Source organism: Cetorhinus maximus, chromosome 12, assembly GCF_964194155.1.
Source record: "Cetorhinus maximus chromosome 12, sCetMax3.hap1.1, whole genome shotgun sequence".
NCBI lineage: Eukaryota > Metazoa > Chordata > Chondrichthyes > Lamniformes > Cetorhinidae > Cetorhinus > Cetorhinus maximus.
Window position 1 is genome coordinate 125,698,347 of NC_135890.1, and position 20,266 is coordinate 125,718,612.

At 51.8% G+C, this 20,266-nt stretch overlaps 2 protein-coding genes and 2 pseudogenes across 3 annotated transcripts in view; all 4 read right to left on the reverse strand.

Annotated features, from left to right (window-relative positions):
- The window catches only part of ncor2 (nuclear receptor corepressor 2), a 278,572-nt gene extending 276,067 nt beyond the window's left edge, over positions 1-2,505 (reverse strand). Inside the window, exon 1 of the mRNA XM_078554604.1 lies at positions 2,232-2,505. The gene's annotated coding sequence lies outside the window, so the exon portion shown is untranslated. The remainder of the gene's footprint in view (positions 1-2,231) is intronic.
- Positions 927-10,073, reverse strand: LOC144688021 (uncharacterized; annotated as a pseudogene).
- Positions 10,074-10,199: 126 nt separating this feature from the next.
- On the reverse strand, positions 10,200-11,157 carry LOC144688022 (SCL-interrupting locus protein-like; annotated as a pseudogene).
- Positions 11,158-15,696: 4,539 nt separating this feature from the next.
- LOC144687964 (scavenger receptor class B member 1-like) overlaps positions 15,697-20,266 on the reverse strand; it is an 84,449-nt gene continuing 79,879 nt past the window's right edge. For both annotated transcript variants that reach the window (XM_078554621.1, XM_078554620.1), the window contains 2 exons: positions 18,493-18,609; positions 15,697-16,617 (listed from right to left, as the gene is read on the reverse strand). In XM_078554621.1, the coding sequence (XP_078410747.1) occupies positions 18,493-18,609 (117 nt within the window). In that variant the 3' untranslated portion in view covers positions 15,697-16,617. The remainder of the gene's footprint in view (positions 16,618-18,492; positions 18,610-20,266) is intronic.

Sequence of the window (20,266 nt, forward strand, 5' to 3'; positions counted from 1 at the left end):
GCACCCCCCACAAATATATATCACCCCCACAAATATATCGCACTCCCCACAAATATATATCACCCCCACAAATATATCGCACCCCCCACAAATATATATCACCCCCACAAATATATCGCACTCCACACAAATATATATCACCCCCACAAATATATCGCACTCCACACAAATATATATCACCCCCACAAATATATCGCACTCCCCACAAATATATATCACCCCCACAAATATATCGCACCCCCCACAAATATATCGCACCCCCTACAAATATATATCACACCCACAAATATATCGCACAACCCACAAATATATATCACCCCCACAAATATATCGCACCCCCCACAAATATATATCACCCCCACAAATATATCGCACTCCCCACAAATATATATCACCCCCACAAATATATCGCACCCCCCACAAATATATATCACCCCCACAAATATATCGCACTCCACACAAATATATATCACCCCCACAAATATATCGCACTCCACACAAATATATATCACCCCCACAAATATATCGCACTCCCCACAAATATATATCACCCCCACAAATATATCGCACCCCCCACAAATATATCGCACCCCCTACAAATATATATCACACCCACAAATATATCGCACAACCCACAAATATATATCACCCCCACAAATATATCGCACCCCCCACAAATATATATCACCCCCACAAATATATCGCACTCCCCACAAATATATATCACCCCCACAAATATATATCACCCCCACAAATATATCGCACTCCCCACAAATATATATCACCCCCACAAATATATCGCACCCCCCACAAATATATCGCACCCCCTACAAATATATATCACCCCCACAAATATATCGCACCCCCCACAAATATATATCAGCCCCAATCTCAGGGAATCTCTCCCCAGCTTTGAAAATCCGCTTTTAATGCAGAGAATGTGGCGCCAGCGCGTCCCTGTCGCGGCCGAGCCGGGGGCCGGGGGTCGGGCTCTGGGCCCCGGGTCGGGCCGGGCTCTGGGCCCCGGGTCGGGCCGGGCTCTGGGCCCCGGGTCGGGCCGGGCTCTGGGCCCCGGGTCGGGCCGGGCTCTGGGCCCCGGGTCGGGCCGGGCTCTGGGCCCCGGGTCGGGCCGGGCTCTGGGCCCCGGGTCGGGCCGGGCTCTGGGCCCCGGGTCGGGCCGGGCTCTGGGCCCCGGGTCGGGCCGGGCTCTGGGCCCCGGGTCGGGCCGGGCTCTGGGCCCCGGGTCGGGCCGGGCTCTGGGCCCCGGGTCGGGCCGGGCTCTGGGCCCCGGGTCGGGCCGGGCTCTGGGCCCCGGGTCGGGCCGGGCTCTGGGCCCCGGGTCGGGCCGGGCTCTGGGCCCCGGGTCGGGCCGGGCTCTGGGCCCCGGGTCGGGCCGGGCTCTGGGCCCCGGGTCGGGCCGGGCTCTGGGCCCCGGGTCGGGCCGGGCTCTGGGCCCCGGGTCGGGCCGGGCTCTGGGCCCCGGGTCGGGCCGGGCTCTGGGCCCCGGGTCGGGCCGGGCTCTGGGCCCCGGGTCGGGCCGGGCTCTGGGCCCCGGGTCGGGCCGGGCTCTGGGCCCCGGGTCGGGCCGGGCTCTGGGCCCCGGGTCGGGCCGGGCTCTGGGCCCCGGGTCGGGCCGGGCTCTGGGCCCCGGGTCGGGCCGGGCTCTGGGCCCCGGGTCGGGCCGGGCTCTGGGCCCCGGGTCGGGCCGGGCTCTGGGCCCCGGGTCGGGCCGGGCTCTGGGCCCCGGGTCGGGCCGGGCTCTGGGCCCCGGGTCGGGCCGGGCTCTGGGCCCCGGGTCGGGCTGGGCCCCGGGTCTGGTCGGGCTCTGGGCCCCAGGTCGGGTCGGGCTCTGGGCCCCGGGTCGGGCTGGGCCCCGGGTCGGGCTCTGGGCCCTGGGTCGGGCTCTGGGCCCCGGGTCGGGCTGGGCCCCGGGTCGGGCCGGGCTCTGGGCCCCAGGTCGGGTCGGGCTCTGGGCCCCGGGTCGGGCTGGGCCCCGGGTCGGGTCGGGCTCTGGGCCCCGGGTCGGGCTCTGGGCCCCGGGTCGGGCCGGGCTCTGGGCCCCGGGTCGGGCTCTGGGCCCCGGGTCGGGTCGGGCTCTGGGCCCCGGGTCGGGCTCTGGGCCCCGGGTCGGGCTCTGGGCCCCGGGTCGGGCTCTGGGCCGCGGGCCCCGGGCCGGGTGCGAGGCCGGGACGCTGAGGGTTGAAGCGGCTGCGGGCTGAGCTCTCACTTACCCTCCGACTGGCGGCTCCGATCAGGTTGAATGTGGGGGTTAAACATTGAGAGTGAGCGGCCGGCCTGAGCCTGCCCGGGGCCGGACTCTCCTGCTCCGGCTTCCACATGACAGGGGCCCGCGGCTGGGAACATCCCGAAACAGCCCCATGGGGCACGGGGAGAGCTTCCACCCGACAGCCGGGCCTCACACCCACTCCCAGCGGCAACTCCTCCACCGGACTGACCCCCCCGCGGGGGAGAGGCTCCTCCCCCCCGGGACAGGCTCCTCCTCCCGGGGACAGGCTCCTCCCCCAACCCCCCCGCGGGGGAGAGGCTCCTCCCACCCAGGGACAGGCTCCTCCCCCAACACCCCCCACCCGGACAGGCTCCTCCCCCCCGGACAGGCTCCTCCCCCCGGGACAGGCTCCTCCCACCCAGGGACAGGCTCCTCCCCCAACACCCCCCACCCGGACAGGCTCCTCCCCCCCGGACAGGCTCCTCCCCCCGGGACAGGCTCCTCCCACCCAGGGACAGGCTCCTCCCCCAACACCCCCCATCCGGACAGGCCTCACCCCCAACCCCCCCCCCCCCCCCCCCCCACCCCGCGGGTGAGGCTCCACCCCCGCGGGACAGGCTCCTCCCCCAACCCCCCCCCCCCCACCCCGCGGGTGAGGCTCCACCCCCGCGGGACAGGCTCCTCCCCCAACCCCCCCCCCCACCCCGCGGGTGAGGCTCCACCCCCGCGGGACAGGCTCCTCCCCCAACCCCCCCCCCTTCCCCCCGCGGCTGAGAGGCTCCTCCACCCCGAGAACAGGCTCCTCCCCCCCGGGACAGGCTCCTCCCCCTCCCTCCCTCCTTCTTTAACCATTTCCTTCCTGTGGTCAGTATGGGCCCTGTTCCTGTGTCCAGCCCGGAGCCGCCGGGCGGAGCAGCGGGTAAGAGGGACCCTCCTTCCCGCCGAGGCCCAATCCCCAGGCCCCCCGGTCCCCAGGCCCCAATCCCCGGTCCCCAGGCCCCAATCCCCAGGCCCCAATCCCCAGGCCCCAGGCCCCAATCCCCAGGCCCCAATCCCCAGGCCCCCCGGTCCCCAGGCCCCAATCCCCGGTCCCCAGGCCCCAATCCCCAGGCCCCAATCCCCAGGCCCCAATCCCCAGGCCCCAATCCCCGGTCCCCAGGCCCCAATCCCCAGGCCCCAATCCCCAGGCCCCCCGGTCCCCAGGCCCCAATCCCCAGGCCCCAATCCCCAGGCCCCCCGGTCCCCAGGCCCCAATCCCCGGTCCCCAGGCCCCAATCCCCAGGCCCCAATCCCCAGGCCCCAATCCCCAGGCCCCAATGCCCCAATCCCCAGGCCCCAATCCCCAGGCCCCAATCCCCGGTCCCCAGGCCCCAATCCCCAGGCCCCAATCCCCGGTCCCCAGGCCCCAATCCCCAGGCCCCAATCCCCAGGTCCCAATCCCCAGGCCCCAGGCCCCAATCCCCGGTCCCCAGGCCCCAATCCCCGGTCCCCAGGTCCCAATCCCCAGGCCCCAGTCCCAGTCCCGCCCTGTCCCGAGCTGGTTTAAAGAGGATGTTCAGTTGGGAGACGGTTGGGTTGATCCTGAGTTTGATTATTTACAGGATGTTAACAATTGACATTAATCCCCAGTCAGAAAATAACAATAAAAACCGAGAATGCTGGAAATACTGGGCAGGTGTGACAGGCTCTGTGGAGAGAGAGAGACAGGGTTAACACCGAGTCTGTATAACTAGAACTGGTTTGTCATTCACTTGCTGCACAACCAGGGTCTGGAAAGGTCATTAACATTAACTGTCTCTCTCTCCACAGACACTGCCAGACCTGCACTTCCAACATCGTCAGCATTTGGCTTTTGTCTTACGGTAACAGCCTTTCCAACTGGGATGAGAGACCCCGTCCCCCAGACCCGGACCTGACCCTAAAGGGATGGGCAATGCAGCTCTGAGAATCAGGGCCTGATCTGCGGGACTGGCATCAGAGACTCCAAACAACATAACTAACACCTTCCGTCCTCCACCACACACTGACCCCCCCATCCTACAGATAGACCAGGACAAACATCCACAGCTCCCTGGATAGAAAAGGAGATTGAAATTAAGATAAGGAAGAAAAAGTGTGCTTATGACAGGTGTCAGGTAGAAAATACAACTGAGAATCAAGAGGAATACAGAAAGTTCAGAGGAGAGGTGAAAAAGCATATAAGAGAAGCAAAGAGGGATTATGAGAAAAGACTGGCAGCCAACATAAAGAGGAATCCCAAAGTCTTCTATAGGCATATAGATAGTAAAAGGGTAGTAAAAGGAGGAGTAGGGCTGATTAGGGGCCTAAAAGGGAATTTACACATGGACGAAGGGGCCATGGCTGAGGCATTAAATGAATACTTTGCATCCGTCTTTACAATGGAGGTAGATGCTACCCAGGCCATAGTGACAGACGAGGAAACTCTGTCACTAAAAGGGTTCAAAATCGATGAGGAGGAAGTGTTGAATAGACAGTTGGTACTTAAAGTTAACAACGCACTGGGACTGGATGAGATGCATCCAAGGATATTGAAGGAAGTGAGAGTAGAAATTGCCGGGGCACTGGCCATAATCTTTCAGTCTTCCCTAGACTCGGGAGGTGCCAGAGGACTGGGAAATTGCAAACATTACTCCCTTCTTCAAACAAGGTTGTAAGGATAAGCCCAGTAATTACAGACCAGTCAGTTTAACTTCAATGGTGGGCAAGATTCTAGAAACAATTATTCAGGATTAGTAGCCACATGAAAAAATATGGGTTGATCAGGAAGAGCCAACATAGATTTCTAAAGAGGAAATCGTGTTTAACTAACTTGTTGGAGTTTTTTGAAGAGGTAACAGAAAAGGTCGATGAGGGTAATGCTGTTGATGTGATGTACATGGACTTTGAAAAGGCATTTGACACAATGTCACACAACAGACTTGTGAGAAAATTTATTGTTCATGGAACAAAAGGGACAGTAACAACATGGATACAAAATTGGCTGAAAAATAGGAAGCAGACAGTAATGGTCAATGTAATTGTTTGGGCTGGAGGAAGGTTTGTAGTGGAGTTCCCCAGGGGTCAGTTTTAGGACCCTTGCTTTTCCTGATATATATTAATGATCTAGATCTTGGTGTGCAGGGAACAATCTCAAAGTCTGAGGATGATATGAAGCTTGGGAGTGATGTGAACAGCGAGGACAGTGTGGAACACCAAGAGGACATAGAAAGTTGCTAGAATGGGCAGATAGGTGGCAGGTGAAGTTCAATGTGGAGAAGTGTGAGGTGATGCATTTTGGTAGGAAGAACATGGACAGACAATATAAAATAAGGGTTGAAATTTTGAAGGTGGTGCAGGAGCAGAAAGACCTGGGTGTGTATGTGCATTGATCATTGAAGGTGGCAGGATAGGTGGAGAGAGCAGTTAATAAAGCATATAGTATCCTGGGCTTTATTAATAGGGGCATAGAGTACAAGAGCAGGGAGGTTATGCTGAATTTATATAAGAAACTTGTTAGACCTCAGCTGGAACATTGTGTACAGTCTGGGCACCATATTATAGGAAGGATGTGAACACATTGGAGAGAGAGCAGAAGAGATTTACAAAAATGGTTCCAGGAATGAGAAGCTTCAGCCATGAGGATAAATTGTAGAGGTTGGGACTGTTCTCCTTGGAAAGGAGAAGGCTAAGAGGAGATTTGATGGAGATGTTAAAAATCATGAGGGGTCTGAACAGAGTAGATACGTCATGAAGACTCGAAACGTTGACTGATTTCTTCTCCTCCAATGCTGCCAGACCTGCTGAGTTTTTCCAGGTAATTTTGTTTTTGTTTTAGATAGGGAGAAGCTGTTCCCACTCGTAAAAGGATCAAGAACAAGAGGGCACAGATTTTAAGTGATTTGTAAAAGAAGCAAATGTGATGTGAGAAAAAACTTTTTCACACAGTGAGTGGTTCGAGTCTGGAATACACGGCCTGGGAGTGTGGTGGAGGCAGGTTCAATCGAGGTATTCAAGAGGGTATTAGATGATTATTTGAATAGAAACAATGTGCAGGGATTCGGTGAAAAGACAGGGCAATGGCACTAGGTCACAATGCTCATTTGGAGAGCCAGTGCAGACACGATGGGCTGAATGGCCTCCTTCTGTGCTGTTAAAATTCTGTGATTCTGTGACCCCTCCTGCCTCCCCCATAGACTGACCCCCACTGAAAAACTTCCACAGAACTCAACAAATCTGTTCAATTACTTCCTGTAATTAATGAGAAACTATAGTTTAAATATACAGAACAAACAACCATTTCTTGTTTTAACCAACATAAAATGCAGTTGATAAGTTCACTAATTAATAGCGAGCCTCTTAGATTCTCTAGTAAACTGGATGATTTCTGTGTTTTTTTTAAATGCACAGATTTCCAGTTCTGCTTCAGCAGAGCTGCAAATAATGGTTTAAAAAAGTGAAATGAAACAGCACCCACTGAGGAAGCTGATTTTTTAATGAAGTCACACAAGACACACTCAGCCTTTGAACTAATGAGCACGGCAGTCTCGAGCCTAGTCAGACCTTCAGTTATTTTCGAAAACAACAGCCATTGTATCTTGAGGAGATAACACCAAAGTCAGGCTGCAGAATTCAACAAATCTATTAAGCATTTAAGTTATTGATGTGGTTCTCAAATACATTTTCCACCTTGATTTTTTCCAAAGGTATTAGCATTAGCTGCAAGTCTAGAAATGAAAGACACCAGTGGAAGCATCAGAAAATAAAACGAGGCAATGATCTGAATGCAAATGACACTTCAAAAGTGAGAGGGGGATTTCCAAAGTGTTTTAATTCAATAAACAAAAGGCTTTCATTTACTTTTTGCGTTATAGAACAGCTGCTACTCCATCCAGTTGTTCCTGTTCAATTTTCATATAAATTAAAATAAATTTTCATATAAATTAACACTCATAATCTGGAGCAAAAGCAGTAGCAGAAAATCACCAGAGCTGGTAGCAACAGATTCTGACGACAGGTCACCAACCTGAAACACTAACTCTGGGCGGAATCGTCCCAGATTTGCACTAAGTGCGGTAGCGGGCAGGAAAAAGGACATCTTTACCTACCGGCCGCAATGGCGGCTTCTCACACCGTATTGTCCCAATCCCACCTCATTAATCAGGCATTCCCGGGAAACACGCTGTTTCAATGGCGGCTGGCCTCTCGTTCACCCAGCATGCTGTCTCCGCACCGCATCCTCACACCGGGCACCATATTTAAAGTGCAGCCACGTGCACACCTCTCAGAGCTTCCAGCCCAGGGACTGGGGCAAAGAAGACATGGCCCTGAAAGGCAAGACAACTGCAGCCTCCCTGTTTAATGATGTGTCCCTCGAGCACCTTTTGGATGCCATGGAGGCCCACCATGATGTCCTCTACCCCCGCTCTGGCTGCAGGAGGGGCAGCAACATCACCAACCCAACATAGAAGGTGGTGGCAGTGGTGATCAGCGCCAACACCCTTCAGAAGAGTTTAGCCACCCAGTACTGCAATAGGATGAATGGTCACCTCCGTTCCACCAGGGTAAGTCACTCTTTTCATCACTCTCAACTCACACACTCACAAACCCATCACACATCCACAGGGCCCTCACTCACTGCCAGTTCAAGGGACATCACCATTCACTCTCTCATATGCACTTTCATTGACCTCCTATCGTCCGTGGGACCACTCACCACCCACACAGGCCAGGCACACTTATCATCTGGCCTGTGTGGGTGGTGAGTGGTCCCATGTGGAGGAATGCCTGACATCAAAATCCTCAAGGACTTTGAAAACAGAGCCATCCAGCTGGCCAGCGATGACCGGGACCGGTCCTGTGCTGACGGTGAGGTCGGCACTGCTCTACCAAGTGAGGATCCAGCAGTGCAACATCCACCAGACAGCCATGCTGTGAGTCAGTTCCCCTGTTCCGCAGTCCCCTGTCATGCACTAATTATCTCCCTTTGCTCCCACAGGCACATCTGGGAAACAGCCAACAGAGTCCATGACCCAGGGCCTCCAATCAAGCCCTGAAGAAATCTCTGAAGAGGAATCTGAACCTTCATTGAAGTCCCATCACAGCGCTCACCCACACCCTCCACCAGCGCAGAGACACACACCTCGGTGGGACCTAGCTTTAGAGTAGCCTCGGGATCACAATCTGGAGAGCACATCACACTGTCTGATCCACAGCAGGTGGAGGCAGGGACTTCCCAGATCCCTGGCACTCGGAGGACTGCTGGAGGCCAGAACGTTGCTGAGTCCGAGTCAGATGATGAGCCTCTGGTCCCAGTTGTACCTCAGTTGCTGGAACTGCAAAGACAAGTTCGGGAACATCAGGAAAGGATGTCCGCTGCATTCCTCAGATTGCATGGCACAATGGAGGAGTCCGTCCGCCTTCAGGCTGAGGTGATAGCGCCGGCATTGCCAATGCACCGAGGTCAACACTGGCAAGATGGCGGCCGCCATGAAGACCTTGGTCCAGGACATCACTCCTGCTCTGCTGCGCGGGCTTAACTCTATCACTGATGCTATAGTTGGCCTCCAACTGTATGTACACGAGAGGGGTGCTGGGCAGCTCAATCTCACTCCAGCTACCCCTGCTCCTTATGGAGTCAGCCTGGGGCCCTTGGGCACCCATAGGGAGGAGGTTCAGCAGGTGCACACCCTGGGGTCATCCATCCAGGTGACTCCAGGAGTGACCAGCCCATCTGACTCCCCTCTCCCTGTGACCCCAGCAGCTCCAGCTCCACAGGCCGAGGAGGGTGTCACTGCCACACAGCAGGACCCCGAAAGCAGGCCGGGACCCTCCAGATCATCACAGACAGGGCGTCACAGTCAGCAGGCTGCCTCCACCTCCACTGTGGATGTCAGGGGAGAACCAAGATGTAGCGGCAGGGTTAGGAAAGTTAAGAAGATGTAGTTTCTTCGTACGCTCAGGTGAACAGTTTTGTACAACAGTAGCTTGATCAGAAATATCTGTTGTACCCTGGCTGTTCTCCACAAAGCTGTGTATGTCCCACTTTATTGAGCGACGAGGCAATACAGGTGTGACTGGTGCTCTCAGTTTTATCAGAGAGAGCCATTTCTTCATTAGACAATTCAGAGTCATTCAGCTTTAGGTTGGGTACAGACTGATGTGCCTCTTGTTCCTCAGGTGGGCACCAGAACAAACTGGCACCTGTGCTTACAGCAATGTTAACCCTTTTTTTCATGTGAATTCCAGGAGATGTCTGGGTTTCCATAGCAGTAAATCCCACTTGTCTCTCTGGCTGCAGTGAGGAGTTAGAAAGGCCAATATTTTTTGGAGAGCAATGTGTCACAGAAGTGGTAAGGCCACATTGCTGTGTGCCCAAAGGTCATTGAATCTGAGCCTGAAGGAGCTTTAGTAGTCTATCCTGTTCCACTAGTATCTTGTAAGCATCAACAGGCAATCCCATTGCTCCATTTCCTCCTCGGTCATGCTCCAGTCTTCCCATGGGAAAGTGTAACCACGCAGAAGGAGCTGTGCCCATTTTACCCTGATGTGGTGGTGGTATATGGGAGCCTGCAGGCGATTTTATCAAGCTGCAGTTTGGAGGTGAAGTGCTTCCTACTTGTCCAGGTAAACCCTGGTTTTTTTGGACTGTTACTCACACACAAAGTACGACAGTAAGAATTTGGTAAATAAGCGAGTGTTTGTTGGCATGTTGCAGCGCTACAGTCATGGCAATTAGGTGAGTGGAGCCATACATTGGGATATTTCCTTGCCAATCAGCATTCATTGTAGGCCCACAGCAGGGTCCATGATGTTGGCAGCAATTACAGCAGCTCTGAAGGAGAGTCATACGGACTCGAAACATTAACCCTGTTTTTTTCTCTCTCTCCACAGACGCTGTCCGACCTGCTGAGTTTTTCCAGCATTTTCTCTTTTTGTTTCAGATTTCCAGCATCCGCAGTATTTTGCTTTTATCTTAGCATCCATAGAACTCTGGCTGCCTATGTGTCAGTGAATACAGAACTAGAAGAAAACATTTCTGGTTATTCGAGAAAACTCTCTTGAATGGAAGATCTGAATATATACCACAAGCAGCAGGCCCAGACTTGTGGACTATATACACAGGTTGCACCACTCAACCAAGTTCCTACTAAAGGCAAAGAGAGCACTTTTGGATCAGATTCAAGTATTAATAGAAGCTTGTGCGTCTGATCCATTGTAAGGTACCCAGATTGTCTGTCCCTTGAACCTGAGCAATATTTAATAGGCTGGTTCAATTTCTTGCCAAAGCTGTAGGAATTATGGGAACTGCATTGATTGGAGTCGCATCAAAAGTGATTGCAACTGTAATGGCTGCCCATTGAAGTTCAAGGGTCAGACTATCCAAGTTCTCAATGCAGCTAATGCACCCTCTCATCACAAGGAGTCTAGAAGAGTCAACTGTTTCCCTGCTACAGCATTAGTGGTGCAACATCTTAAATGCAGCATTGCAACCCTCTGATGTATGGACACTGATGTCTCCAGAAACAAGTCCAATTAGTCCAACGAGTATCAATTATACATGGAATGAGAAAATCTCCAGGAAGAAGAGCTGTAGGGATGTTGTCTGAACATCCTGCAGCCTCTCGCCCAGGATCAAGGTGATCTACAGTTACCATAACACCTTCCTCATCACCATACACTACAAATGACCCAAGTAGAAAACAATGCTGTTGTTTTCACTCTGTTTGGTATTGACGATGGATGAGACGCAAGGTCCTCCTCTGCCACAAGCAACTTTGGGTTTCTATAATAGGCAAGTTGTTTATTACATCGCCAAGTGGCATTGGATCCCATAGTGCTAAGTTTGTCTTGGGAAAACTGAAAGGCATTATTCCATGTTCCAGGGGCCTTTCGGCCCACTGGCTTTCAACATCATTATGTGAAAACTCCATAACTCCATGAGATGAGAAGGGAGGTTTTTCAAGTTTACTGCAATGCTCATTGCCAAGGCTCTTCTTCCAGACTCCCTACGGGCTCGTGCACTGATTCCATCACCTGCTACTTATACATAAAGCTCAGTTAAAAGATTTCCAGACCATTCCCAATGACACCGATAGCCACTAACAACAGTAAACAGGCAGTTTGCCCTTCTCTTGCATGCCCCCACTCCCATTACATATCAAGATGTAGCTGCACAGCCTGGGCACGGGTGTTAATCATTAGTACATACTGTTCACTATTATCAATAAACTCCCAAGAATGTTTAGATAAAATCAAAAAACTGCAGATGCTGAAAATCCAAAACAAAAATAAAAATACCTGGAAAAACTCAGCAGGTCTGACAGCATCTGCGGAGAGGAACACAGTTAACGTTTCGAGTCTGTGTGACTCTTCAACAGAACTAAGTAAAAATAGAAAAGAGGTGAAATATAAGCTGGTTTAAGGGGGGGTGGGACAAGTAGAGCTGGATAGAGGGCCAGTGATAGGTGGAGATAACCAAATGATGTCATAGACAAAAGGCCAAAGAGGTGTTGAAGGTGGTGATATTATCTAAGAAATGTGCTAATTAAGGGTAGAAAGCAGGACAAGCAAGGTACAGATAGCCCTAGTGGGGGTGCAGCAGGGTGAAGGAATCGAAAAAGGCTAAAAGGTAGAGATAAAACAATGGATGGAAATACATTTAAAAATAATGGAAATAGGTGGGAAAAGAAAAATCTATATAAATTATTGGAAAAAAGGCCTGCTGCATTGTTCCAGTGAAGCTCAAGCAAACTGGAGGAACAGCACCTCATCTTCCGACTGGGTACTTTACAGCCTTCCGGACTGAATATTGAGTTCAACAATTTTAGATCATGAACTCTCTTCTCCATCCCCACCCCCTTTCCGATTCCCCCCTTTTCCAATAATTTATATAAATTTTTCTTTTCCCACCTATTTCCATTATTTTTAAATGTATTTCCATCCATTGTTTTATCTCTACCTTTTAGCCTTTTTCAATCCCTTCACCCCACCCCACCCCCACTAGGGCTATCTGTACCTTGCTTGTCCTGCTTTCTACCCTTAATTAGCACATTCCTTAGATAATATCACCACCTTCAACACCTCTTTGTCCTTTTGTCTGTGACATCTTTGGGCTATATCCACCTATCACTGGCCCTCTATCCAGCTCTACTTGTCCCACCCCCCCAAGAATGTTTCCCTGTCTATGGCTCCTTGTTCTGGTGAGCAGTCTTCATGTCACTAAGACATGAAACCATGGTTTCTGCACAAGATAAAGGCAGGTGTCTCAGTCCAGGGCCTCTTCCCTGTGCTTTGTGCAACCTTCAGACCAAAGTGATAGTCTAGCCTCTCACTCCCTGGACACATTACTGATGCCTGCACCTCGATGGTGCTGGTCATTGCTGCGAGAATATAGTGGGCAGGCACCACAGAGTTCCCTCATTCTCTCCGTGCTCTCAGCATCTTTGAGGTGGGGCTGGGCCCCATCTCTTCAGCATCTGTGACCAGGACACTACTCCTGAAGGGGTCAGGTGCTGAAGGCTGACAAAGGATCAGATGCATTTAAAGTTTCACAGCTGTGTCTCCATGAGATGACCCTGATCACAGAGCGCAAACAAACTGCCCTTGGCCTGACAGGAGTCAGGCATTCTCAAAGGCTATGTAAAGATCTATGGAGTAACCTCGCTGCATGTTGTCATCCTCCAGAAATCTAGCAGCTATGAGGGCCTCCTGAGTGCACCTGCCTCATTTAGCCAATGTGAGAGCCTCATCCCCGTTATTCTTGCCTTCGATGACCCCCTCACCCTCATCCCTGTCGACGTCCTCCTCATTGGAGGAGACCTCCAGCTCCTCCTCAGCCAGCTCCTCTCCCCATTGCAGCGCCAGGTTGTAAAGGACGCAGCAGACGATGACGATGTGTGACACCCTCTGCGGACTGTATTGCAGGGCTCCACCAGGCTGGTCCAGGCACCGGAACCTCATCTTCAGAGTCCCGAAGGCTCCACCAAGTTGCGAGTTGCTGCATGAGCCTCGTTATAGCGTCGCTCTGCTGCAGTCTGAGGCCACCGCATGGGTGTCATCAGCCACGGCCTCTGTGGGTAGCCCTTGTTCCCGAGGAGCCAACCCTGCAGCCTCTGTGGACCCTGGAAAATGTCAGGGATCTGAGACCGACAGAGAATGTAGAAGTCATGGACACTCCCTGGGAACCGAGCGCAGACCTGCAGGATGCAGTTGTGGTGGTCGCACGCCAGCTGAATATCCAGCTGAGTGGAAGCCCCTGCGGTTGACTTAGTTGACCGCTTGTTGCCATGGAGATCTGAGTGCCACGTGAGTGCAGTCGATGGCACTCTGCAACTATGGGAAACCTGAGATCTGGGAAAATCCCAGCGCTCTTGCTTCCTGGTTTTCCTTATCCCGGGCGAAATGCACAAAGTTGTGTGCCTTCGTGAAGATGGCATCTGTGACCGCATGGATGCATTTGTGGGTGGAGGCTTGCGATACCCCACAGAGGTCAACTGTGGCAGCACTGAAAGGAGCCACTGGTGTAGAAATCGAGCACCGCGGTCACTTTCAGGGCCACTGACAGTGTCACCGTGGCGCCAAATCCTGCAGCGAGTGGCCAACCAGTTGCCTAGACATGCACAGTTTTTGGCAACACTGGTTCTTAGTCATCTCCAGGAGTGACAAGTGTTGTCTATAGACCCTGGGTCTAACTAGGCCCTGTCCAGCGATGGCTCGATGTAGTTCTTCAGCGGTGTGTGTGGCAGCCCCAGCCACCCCTTCTTCCCAAGGGTGCTGCTCCTCCCTGTGCCCAGCCAGGCGCCTCCGTCACTCTCTTCTCCTTTGTCTTCGCTCTCTAACAGCCACGAGGCATACAGTTAGTTCACCAGGCTCCATGCTCCTGATGTACTCCTCCTGCAGGATGAAAGACAGAGATGTGTGGCTTAGCATGGATGTTCTAAGAACATCTCTTGGTTAAGTCTGAAGGCCCCTTAATGCACCATTTGGATGACCAGAGTTTCGTGCGCTGCATGGCTGCCCGAGACCCCACCCAACTCCATCCCACTCCACCTGACCGATTGGCAGCAGCTTTGCCCATTGGACTGCAAGTTGTGCTCTCAGCTCAGGTGCAGACATTCTCCTAACCCGCATTGCAAGGCTGCACTGTTAGCTTGAACCATGGGGGAGACTGGTCCAAACCAGAATGATGACATTGCAAGGGGCTGTGAGCGCCTCCACCAGTGACTGCTCCATGACCAGCCTTCACAAGGGGATTCTACAACTTGCCCAGTCATCCAATTGTTCTGCAGTCCACTAAAACGCTCATTAGCTGGCAGTCTGTGCCCGAGGGGTGAAAAGCTCTGGAGCATTTGGTGGCACTTTCATGCCTCTGTGTTGCTTGAGTGGGCAGAGAAGCTAGGGGCCCGACTCCAAGCATGTTAATGTGGCTCTGTCTGAACTGTCTCAGCTGTGGAGGAATGATCACTTTATACAAGGTTTCCCTAATGCATGTAATGCATGGCCGCTTCCTTCCCCTCCACCACCCCCAGCACATGTTTGTGCACCACCATCAACCGCAGTGCAGCCCTCCGCCCCCCCCCCCCACCAACCCCCTCCAAGTCGTCTCAACCACAGGGCAGTCCTTACTCCCCCCCCCAAAGTGCCCCAACCACAGGGCAGCCGTTGCCCCAGCACCACACTGTCAGCCAGCTGGCAAAGAGACTTGCTTGTGCCCTTATCTGAATATGCGGTGCCTCAACCTTGAAGTCCAACAGGCGACCCTCGGGGGTGCTGCGCAATGTTACTGTGCACTCACCTCCGAGTTCCCCTCGAAGTGCAGCTCGCAAGGTGCACACTTTATAAACACATCAGCATGCAATCACTCCGACGTGATCGGATGATCCATTGTGGGGGGGATGATTCCTGATGGGCAGAGCGGACAATTACAAACTGGTTTCATGACGTCATGAAACTGACTTTTGGCATTCCCGCCATATTGTCCTCTCATGCCCACCATACAGCCTGATACCAGCGGGCATGGAACATTCTGCCTGACACCAGCGGGCATGGAACATTCTGCCTGATACCAGCGGGTATGGAACATTCTGCCTGATACCAGCGGGCATGGAACATTCTGCCTGACACCAGCGGACATGGAACATTCTGCCTGACACCAGCGGGTATGAAACATTCTGCCTGACACCAGCGGGTATGGAACATTCTGCCTGATACCAGCGGGCATGGAACATTCTGCCTGACGCCAGCGGGTATGAAACATTCTGCCTGACACCAGCGGGTATGGAACATTCTGCCTGATACCAGCGGGTATGGAACATTCTGCCTGATACCAGCGGGCATGGAACATTCTGCCTGACACCAACGGGTATGGAACATTCTGCCTGACACCAGCGGGTATGGAACATTCTTCCCTGAATATTCGTATATCTTTAATGTACAGAATGAATGTTAATAAACAAACTGACTTTTGGAAATCTAAAAACGTTAGTTTTAATGATTATCTCCTTGACATCACCTGAATAAAATATTTCACCCATAAAATGTTCTTAATACTGTTAAAATAATGCCACAAAATTAAATCAGTTATTCTAGCTTTTATAAATTATACATTAGCTATGTTACCAATTTTATTTTAAAGATATTATTTAAGAAGCGAAACAGCGTAAAAAAAAATCTTCTTGAAATCTCCCTCACATTTCTCTATATTCAATTCCATCTGACACTTGTCTGTCCATTCTGCTAATCCATCAATATCCTGTTGCAGCCAATTGGTACCATCTTCACTGTCTGCCATTCCTCCAAGTTTGATATTATTTATATTCCAATATCCAAGTCATTTATTTATATCAAAAAACAGCAGTGGTCCAAACTGACCCTTGGGGGACATCACTGTCTACCAACCTCCAGTCTGAAAAATAACATTTACCTCAACTCGCTGTTTCTGTTCTTAAGCCACTGTTTTATCAAGGTTGACACTGATCCTCCTATTCCTTGAGCCTCAATTTTATTAACCAGCCTTTTATGTGGTGCTTTGTCAAACACTTTCTTAAAATCCATATAGACAACATCCACCACATTCCCTTCATCAACCTTCACTGTCACTTCATCAAAAATTCATTTAGATTAGTCAGACACAATCTGCCTTTTACAAATCCACCTGGCTCTCCTTCATTAACTCAAACTACCTTCCAGTAATTGTTTTCCTTAATTTTTGTTCCTAAAACCTTATTCAGAAATGTGTGTTTTTTTAATATCTTGGCAAAAATTACAGAAAAACATAATCATGTGAAAAAGATCAGTTCAGGTTCCAAGCTCAGTCTGTTCAGTCACCAATCCATGAACAGCAAAAAGTAGAGAGGCATTCTTCTGGAATGTTCTTCTTTTCCTTCAGAGACCTTTGAAGATAGCAAAATAGAAACAGATGAGAGTTACCAGTGACATTGGGGGTGATGGGGTATTTGGAGTGATGGGGTATTGGGGGTGATGGGGTATTGGGAGTGATGGGGTATTTGGAGTGATGGGGTATTGGGGCATTGGGGGTGATGGGGTATTCGGAGTGATGGGGTATTCGTAGTGATGGGGTATTGGGGGTGATGGGGTATTCGGAGTGATGGGGCATTGGGGCATTGGGGGTGATGGAGTATTTGGAGTGATGGGGTATTGGGGGTGATGGGGTATTGGGAGTGATGGGGTATTGGGGCATTGGGATTGATGGGGCATTGGGGGTGATGGGGTATTCGGAGTGATGGGGTATTCGGAGTGATGTGGTATTCGAAGTGATGGGGCATTGGGGGTGATGGGGCATTGGGAGTGATGGGGTATTGGGGGTGATGGGGTATTGCGGGTGATGGGGTATTGGGAATGATATGTATTCCGTATCAGTTCAGAAGGACATTAAAATCTATGGTACAGGTTGAACATATGGAATATTTTTATGATCAGCGAGTGGAAAGTTTCAGTGTGGCACACTGCGATCTGTGGGTTCTATCAGTAATTTATGCATTTATTAATTTATTTTACTTATTAATAAATTATACAGAAAAATTTAGGGGGGATAGCAACGGGAAATTCCCTCTCACTGTCCAAAACTCCAAGGACAAGCTGTCAACTTACATCATGTTCCCCTTTCCCCATTCTACCCCACCCCCTTCACTACTATCCCTGACCGTCCTCCTCCATTCTCAGCTCCAACCTGAACTCTCCACCCAATCTCCACCCTCAACACAACCTCACCTCAACCCCCACCCTCAATCCCCAACACCCCAACCCCAATTCCCCACCTCCAAACCCAACCCATACCCTCCACCCCAACCCCACCCCTACCCCCAATCTCAACCTCTACCCACAATGCAACCTCACCTCAACCCCCACCCTCAATCCCCAACCCCAATTCCCCACCTCCAAACCCAACCCATACCCTCCACCCCAACCCCACCCCCACCCCCAATCTCAACCTCTACCCACAATGCAACATCACCTCAACCCCCACCCTCAATACCCCAAATCCAACCCTCACCCTCCACCCCAACCCCCACCCCCAAAACCAACCCCAACTTCCCCACCAAACCCAATCCCCACCCTTCACCCAACCTCCAAACCCAACCGCCATCCTCCACCCCAACCCCCAAAACCAACCCCAACCCCCACCCTCCACCATAACCCCAACCCTCGCCCCATACCCAAACCCCTCCTCAACCCCACCCCAACCCAATCTCCATTCCAATGCAACCTCACCTCAACTTCTACCCTCTACCCCCAATGCCCCAAACCCACCCTCACCCTCCCAACCCCATCCTCCACTCCAACCCCAACCCCCACACCCAACCATCACACTTCCCCCAACCTCAAACCCAACCTCTACCCCCAATGCAAGCTCACCTCAAACTCCACCCTCAACGCTCCAAAATCAACCCCCATGCTCCACCCCAACTCCAACCCCCACCCCCAAACCCAACCCCTGCCCTCCACCTCAACCCCAAATGCTCCACCTCCAACATCAAACTCAACCTCAAACCCAACCCAAACCTATACCCACAACCCCCACCCTACCTCCATCTTCTAGCCAATCCCAAACCTTCCAGCTCCAACCCAAACCCAAGCTCTACCCTCCACCCCCAACCCCATCCCTACCCCCCAGGTCCAAACCCAACCCCCACTTTCTAACTCAACCTCCAACCCTCAGCCTCCATCTGAACATTCCGGTTTTTCCAAGCTTTGAATTCAGGGACAGAGTCTGAATCGGGAGATCACTGATGAACTCTAAAACCCACCTACAAACGGGATTCTGTTCTCGTCAGCTTCTCATTAAAACATTCCGGCACTTGCTTTTTTTCTGAATCAGCTGACTTATCGCCAATGTTTTCAGTGCCTGAGCTTTTGTGTCTGTTCTATAACAGAAGCAATAATGAACATCAAAAAACACAACAGCTCATCCAGACTGTGGATTTGTTTCCAGTCAGTAATAATCAAGGTCACGTTCAGTGTGTGCAACCTGGAAGTGATGGTTAAGGGAACCGATGTGTCATTACTGCTGACCCACTAAAGGAACAACAGTTTGTAATATGGTCTCTTCCGTTTGATCCAGCCCTGATGGAGCAGTATTTACCGTGATGCATGCTAAGACATGCTACTTTTATGTTGAACTTAACTCTGGGGGGTGTTAAATGTGCAGGAAACATGAGGTAGCAACTTTGATTAGGTGCAGACAAGGGAGGGAACCAGTGTGCTGCAGACAGTGAAAGATAACAACACCCGAGTGCCAACTCCATCCATTGGCCAAGTCAGGGTCACTTCAAAGTCAAATAGCTGGAGTGTGGTCAGGAAACCGACGCTAGAGTCAGGCAAGGGGAGATGCATCAAGAACAATAATAATAGAATATTATATAATATTGTTTTCAGAAAAAACTTCCCCAAGACTGAGCCAATACCGGGGGTAATAAAAGCTTGGTCACAAATTGGATTTAGGAGAGTATTAAAGGATGAGAAGGAAGTCAAAGGGTTTCAGGAGGGAATCCCAGAACCTACACCCCACCATTGGCAGCTGCGTTTTCAGCTACTTCAGCTTCACACTTTACAATTACCTCCATAAACTCTTCCACTATTGGGACTAGATTTGGCAGGTTTGAAGTGAGGGGGGGTGTATGTCTTTCCCAGCTGTCTACCCACTTGCCCCCAAACTGCCTGAAGTTTTACAGGGATCGCTGGAGGTTTTGGGTGGCCTGCCCACCCTTGGGCCTATTGAGGCCCTTAAGTGGCCAATGAATGGCCATTTAAAGGCCTCATCCCAGCATCTGCTACTTTACGTGTGGCAGTAGAGGCCTTCGCCAAGTGGGAACCTGGCAGCTTTAGCTGTGTGGGCTGATGCCAGGCAGGGATCCCTGTGACCATTGGGGGCACTGCCCAAGATTACACTTTCCCCTTTACCCTACTCCCCCAGCCTCTGAAACCCAGCCCCCACCCCCTTGCCCTCCATCCCCTCACCCCCCTCACCCGGACCTTCCAGCCCGAGTCTGGCAAAATCAATCCCACTTATCTTGGTTTCCAGCTCCAGCAATGATCTCCACTGGGAACTGCCTATAGTCTCAGCAGTGGCCACTGCTCCCACCCGGTACTGCTGGGACTACAGAGCTGCTGGCCATCTGATTGGCTGGCTCTCTCTGAGGCAGGACATTCTGTCCCTAAGGGGTGGAAATCTCACCTCCAGACTATTAATGGCCAATTGACCATTAAATGACAGAGGGCAGCCAATCATTCCTCATCGGTGTTTTAGCTGGAGAGGAGGAGGGTGGGGCTGGGGAATGTGGGGACCACGGCACTCCGTAAAATTCAGCCATAATTTTCCTCCCCTTAATAACTCCTTCTCTGACTCAGGGGTGATTTTTTCAATTACACCTCTATAAAGTATATTGAGATTTCTTCTGATGCAAAAGGTGCCATATAAATGCAAATTGTTGTATTATCTAAAGTTAAGTTTAATTCAATACACTAACATCAGATCTGCTCTTTGAATCATCTTCAGCTGCTTCATCAATGACCTTCCTTCCA